At 40.8% G+C, this 6,296-nt stretch overlaps 1 protein-coding gene across 1 annotated transcript; it reads right to left on the bottom strand.

The window, feature by feature from the left end:
- Positions 1-3,914: 3,914 nt before the first annotated feature.
- Positions 3,915-4,232, bottom strand: LOC112825819 (large ribosomal subunit protein uL11-like). Its single transcript, XM_073891278.1, has one exon. The coding sequence runs from the start codon at positions 4,230-4,232 to the stop codon at positions 3,915-3,917; it is 318 nt and encodes a 105-aa protein (XP_073747379.1).
- Positions 4,233-6,296: the final 2,064 nt, after the last annotated feature.

The following is a 6,296-nucleotide window of genomic DNA, read 5'->3' as shown; positions in this document are numbered from 1 at the left end:
TGCTGTGGGAGTTTTGGGAACAAGTGATTAATTCCAGTTGGGGAAAGCACAGCTCACATGGAGCGGCAGGTCTGTAGGCTTTGTTCAGCACAGGTGTCAGGCTGGAAGGTCTCTGAATTCTGCCCCTTCCAAGCCTTTATAGTGTCCAGCAGAGGACATTAGCCCATTTCTGGAATGTGCCTTATCTATAGCCTACTTTGCTTTTCTGATCCACTGTACATCTTGTGCCTCTTCCCCTGATTTCTGAGGTCTATTGGTTATGCACTGGCATTTCCAATTCTTACTTCAGAAGGCTCTGGCTTTGTCAATCCCTTTGGACATGCTCCTGTGACATGATCTGGCATCCTTATGGGTCAGGACCTGATAATCGCTCTCTGGGATCACACTCTGTGACTACCACTCCTTTCTCGAATCTTGCCGCCAAAAAAAAAATCAGCTGGCACCGCCAACTTTGAGCTCTAATATTCTATCATCATTGGCCTTAATAGTTTGGAAGCAACTGGATCCCTTTGCTCAGTCACAGCAAAGTCCTCATGACATCAGAGATATTGTCATACTGGAGGCACACACCGGGTGACTTTGTAGATACCAGCAGTCTTCCTAGGACATGGGTCCACCAATAGACACTGCATTGATGTGGATGTGCTAAAAGGCATTTTGGAACAAACAGCTTCCACAAAAGTGCCAAATTCTAATTGACATTGTTTTTCAAAGTGTTAGAATATAAATTGAATTTCAAGGCAAAGGGAAAAAATTAGAATTGGAAGTAAAGAAAGTGAATCTGCAAGCAGAAATGAAATGAGTCAATCTAATTTCAAAGCCTGTCCTGAACCAAGGGTAAAATAACAAACAGTGTTTGTGAAAAAAGAGAATCTAATATTTATAAGGGGTTCAACATCTAAGGGATGACAAATTGCACTTGAGAGGAAATGCTGCATTAGATAAATTTTATCTTGACACTGAGCCCTTTAACATGCCTGTGGAGCTTGTCTCGTACATCTGCTGTAGCCCACACACCAGCCTGTCCCTGCTAGTCACCGAAGGGTTATTTTGCTGAGAAAAATCTGTTTGACTTAGAAGCTGGAGGAAGGGAGCAGGGAGCTCAGAGACTGGAATCTAAATGAGTAGTAGAAAAATTTCAAATGCCACCATGGCAGGGAAAAGATGAACAAGGCTACGATAATTGACACCTCTTCTTACATCCAATTCCATTCTATACGATCTCCAAACACATTCTTAGCCTGGTTTAACATCATTTATGTCTGTTTGGCATCACAATAGAGAATGTGACAAAGGAAATTGAATCAGTGAAGTGCATTGCTGGGTGAAATTACCTGTGGAGATACAGACCCATGGCGAAGGGACATGAGATGGTCCTGTTTCACTCTGGGCCCTTAGTACGTGTAGTCCTTCTAACTAAGCATTGATGGAGCAGGAAGGATAAGGAGGAGAGGAGAGAGCCCCGGGTTGGGAGTATTTAGGTTGGGATGGGTAGGGAGTAAGGGACTAATTGATATCACATGTGTGAGCATGCGTGTGTGCATGTGTACTTGCTTATAGAGAGTGTAGAATGAAAACCCGGATCTAACAGGTAGGGTGCTCAGCTGCGGTCAAGTGAGGTAATGGCCAGTAGTGTCTGCTACAGCATCTCCTTTCTTTGCTTCATGATTCAGCTTCTTTAGCTGGTGACTGACCTCCAGAAGGGACATGGAAGACAATGCACTTAAGGCAAATAATCCAAACTGTGCTTTTAGGATAATCCAGGTAAAGGGTGGACATTAACTGGTGTTTGTTTAATATCAAATATAATAGTTTTATATGAATGCATTTTAATTTTACATATAAATAATGAGATAATTGTGATATTTTCACACCTTGTAGGTATTTACTTTGATTTGACACTATAGATATTAAATAGATCTGGATTCGAATCCAGTTTCTACCTTACTTTGGGAACTTTTGAGTTCTTTGAGCCCCCAGTTTTATCACTTCAAAAATGGGGATAAAATCAACCTTGAGGACTTGTGGAGATTACATGAAAAAAATTTGCAAAGGGCCTAGAACATTTTAGGTGCTTATTAAATTCCCTTTTCTCTTCCTACACTCTGGATAAATTAAATTTGATCTTTTTAAAAGAGAAAAGTGTGAGGCTAGATTTTTGTTTCAAAAAGTCACTTTTAGTTAGACCTTAAATATTTGACCAAGGCACTTAGTCCCAAATCTTCAAAATAAAAGTAATCAAAAATATAATTCTTTTGGAAATAATAGAAAATTTGAAGAAAAGTTTCAAGGATAGAAATATAGTACAAAGAAAACCTGATTATATTTTATTTTATATGGATTTACCTATAGTTAACATTTTACCTTATTGGCTCTCTCATTCTTTCTCTCTTTCTCCATATATATATATATATTTTTTTTTTCTGAACCATTTGAGAGTGAGTGGCATACATCCCAGACCTTACCCTTCAATATTTCAATGTGCGTTTCCTCTTATCTTACCATATACAGTTATCAGTTTCAGCAGAGTTAACATTGATAGAATATTTTTACCTAATCTACCATCCTAATTTCAATTCTGTCTGTCAACCCAATAATGTCTTTTTTTAAAAGATTTTATTTATTTATTTGAGAGAGAGAGCACAAGCAGGGTGAGCAGGAGAGGGAGAAGCAGGCTCTCCGCTGAGCAGGGAGCCCGATGTGGGGCTCAATCCCGGGACCCTGAGATCGTGACCTGAGCCAAAGGCAGACGCTTACCCGACTGAGCCACCCAGATGCCCCCCAATAATGTCTTTAATAACACATTTCGTTTTTCTTTTTCTGCTAGTATAGGATTGGTTATTGCATTGAGTTGCCATGTCTCCTTTAATCTGATTAACAAAAATTATATCTTACCATTTATTTAATCATTGATAAATGATATATATGGCTGGCTAATGTAGTTATAATTAACAGGGCAATAGAATAATCAACATAGCAACAATTTTAAACTCACCTACCCAGCTTTCCTGTCCTCTGTAATCTGCCCTCACTGTAATTATCTATATGCTGCTCCCCTATGGAGGTAGCAACTTAAGAGCTGGAAAAACACAAGCTTGTGGCAGGAGCTCTGGGTGTGAATTCTAGCTCTACTCCCTGTTGACTGCATGGTCTGTAACAAGTTTCTGAGCTTCCAGCTTCTTCCAAAAAAACTGTAGCCAGTCAATTAATAACTGAGGAACCAATAAACAAATCTAGTTAATAGGTTTGTTAGAAAAATTAAATGCAATCATTTGCCTAAATGAGACCACAGAGTTTCTTGGCACATAGCAGTTTCTCTGAAAATGTTTATTCCTTTGCCTTCCTCCTTGTCAGAGTCAGGTTGTTGCTACATTCATTTCTGCCTCCTTAGCTTTGCTCACGCAGACTCCTACCTCTGCCTTGTCTTCCCCTCTCTTTGAAGCATACCCAAAGTCAGAATATTTGCTAAGATTCTGCTCTACTTTTTTTCTATCCTTCATGAAGCCATCATTAATCTCAGTACTCCCTCTACCTTTTAAACCCTTATGATCCTTTACTGAAATATCTTTCTTTGTAGTTCTTAACTAGCTGGGCATTCCACTGCACCACTGTTGATGTCATCTATGATGTCATGAGGGTGGTGGCCATCAACATCGCAGCCCACGGACTGGGCAGTCTCCAGGATCTCTTCAATGATTCCAGAGAGTTCTCTGGCTAAAGATCAGTACAGCATTGGGGCGCTGGCTGGCTCTGTCTGTAAAACATGCGACCCTTGATCTTGGGGTTGTAAGCTGAAGCCCCACTTTGGGCATGGAGCCTACTTAAAAATAAATAAGTAAAAAAATAAAAAATAAAAAAATAAATAAAATTAATAAAAAGAATTGGTGTCACATCTGTCGGCAATATTGACAATCTCATCCTAAGTGATGTTTCCACTTCGGCTTCTTTCTGTCTCTTGGCGGTTCCTTGAAGGCTTTGATAATCAGAGTCCAGGTGGAAGGTACCACTTCAATCTGGGCCTGTCTGTTCCGAATGGTCAGTTTCATTGTCATCCTCAGACCCTTCCCATTATCCGTTGCCTTGTCATCACCACCGATGACATCATCAACCTTTTTTGGAGACAGACCCAGGGGGCTCATCTTCAGGGCCAGGGCGGAAGTGGCACCGACTTCCCGACCGGTGCACCTCAGGTATACGACTTTGATCTTCTTGGAGTTGAACTTAGGCGGCATGGCGGAGGCGGCGGGTGTCGGATGAACCCGGATTCAGAACGACTGAGGAGAGTTGCACCTAGGCGTCCTCCCAGTCAAAAGTCGAAAATGAATGAATGAAATCTTAGAACGCTAACATTTAAGGGTCCCAATAAGGCCACAAACATAGAGAGAAGCTCTCACATAAAGAGCAGTTACTTAGCAGTGTTCTATGCCTGGCACTTTCCCTGCGCAGTGATGTGTATCCTCGCAACAGCCTCCACGGGGAGATCGCCATAGTCCCATTTTGCAGACGAGTAACCTTTGGTGCAAGGGCACAGAGCTAGAGAATGGCAGAGCCGGATTTCGAACCCGGGGTTGGTTCCATACTTCCTTTTACATCGGACAGTCACCTATGCTGAAATTTATGTTACAAAATATTGATTTTTGACCCATGAGTGACAAGTCCACATTAAGTTTTAGAGAAAAGAAAACGGTAGCGGACATGGGCGGATCTAACCTCTTTGTTCAACATAAACTCATTTTTGTCCCCGTGAGTCAAGGTAACCTATGGTTGACTCAGTGTGACTCAAAATGACATTTTTATGTGCTTCTGAGGGAGACCTGGTAGACTAATAGGTTGTTCAGAAACATTTTACACACAAAGAGCTCAATAATTTCCCACTTTAAAAGTGTCACTAGCAGTTACCAGGTAACAACCGGCAACGGCCGCTCAACAAATAGGCATTTATGATGAGTGCTTCAGTGTGAGAAGCTGGACAGAACGATCTCTTGGGGCCCTCCCCATGGACGTAATCAATCTCATCAAAACTCAGGCTCAGGCGGAGCCCAGAGTAGAACACTTCTCACCCGTTTCACCCTGTTACGCCACTGTTTTTTGGAGGAACACACCTTATCTCTCCAACTGGGAAGTTCTGTTAGGGCAGAGACTTGACTTTTCTCTCCCAAAGCACTGGGCGCAGAGTTGAGCATGTAGTAGGTACTCAGTAAGCACTAACTGAATGATGACTTCAAGATTTTGTAACTCCAGAAGCTTGTACTACGGAGACACTTAAAGCCAGGTCAGAGCAACAGAGGACTCTAAATAATGATCCTTCAGAGCCATTATAAAAGGGAAGGGGGGGAGGGGACTCCTCAGTGAAACTCCACAGATGACATTTACTGCTTTAGAGATCTAGAAGCCACTTTGTTATTGTCGTTGTTAAACATGGACTTGAGTAAATGAATAGGTCTCTTTTCTCAACTCTGATTCTATTTTGGTCTCAACCCTGACAACGTGTGATACAGAAATGAACCTGTCTTTGTCCCTAATAAAGGACATTTCTTGAGTTAGAAACACTAATCAGTTTTAGCAGGTTTTAGAGATGTATGACCCAGCATCAACATTTTTGTAACCAAGACTACAGGCTACGTCTTCGTAAAGAAGGCACAGTCAAATTGGATTGCAGGATCTTCCTCCTACAGTACCTGATGGAATGAACAACCACATTAAAAAGTCAAAACAAAATAAAACACACAAAAAAAGTTTTAAAAAAAATGACGAGCAGCATTTAAACAAGAAAAAGTGTATTATTTAATTTATTTATATTTGATCCTAGTTTTATAAAAGTCTTTCTTCTATCTAGTTTAAATATGCACAGAGGACTGCTGGGATGATGTGTACTTTAGTAAAAGGTGAAAGATTTATGTGATCTGAAGAGAAACCAGAGTATTGTGCACTTTAATATTAATAATGATTTATTTCATGTGGTGGTGTTTGGGCTAAAACTTTACGTTGGTATATTCTGTGTTATTTGAATTCTTTGCTATGTATATGCATTATTAAAAAGTCAATACATATTTTGAATGTAACATTAGCAACTTTGCAGGGTATTGCAAATTGAGACAATGTCCTCCTGTTCATGTACTCAGGTATTCATGGCCTTAACAATCAGCTTCATTTCTTCTCTTACTCCGGAGACTAGTCAGTGTTTGCACAGCTAATTCTAGCTATAGAACTTCTTATCCCCAGAGTCCTGCCCTGCAGCATTGCTGTAGACTGAATGTTTGTGACCCCCTCACCCCACCCCCCCAATCGTATGTTGA

This window comes from Callorhinus ursinus, unplaced genomic scaffold, assembly GCF_003265705.2.
Source record: "Callorhinus ursinus isolate GAN/ISIS: 27379988/994484 unplaced genomic scaffold, GSC_fseal_2.0 scaffold4, whole genome shotgun sequence".
NCBI lineage: Eukaryota > Metazoa > Chordata > Mammalia > Carnivora > Otariidae > Callorhinus > Callorhinus ursinus.
Note: the sequence above shows the minus strand (reverse complement) of the source record. Positions and strands in the feature narration are given on the sequence as shown.

What these genes read in the sequence shown, in the direction of transcription:
- LOC112825819 (XM_073891278.1), bottom strand. Translation starts at nt 4,232, where the DNA reads ATGCCGCCTAAGTTCAACTCCAAGAAGATCAAAGTCGTATACCTGAGG.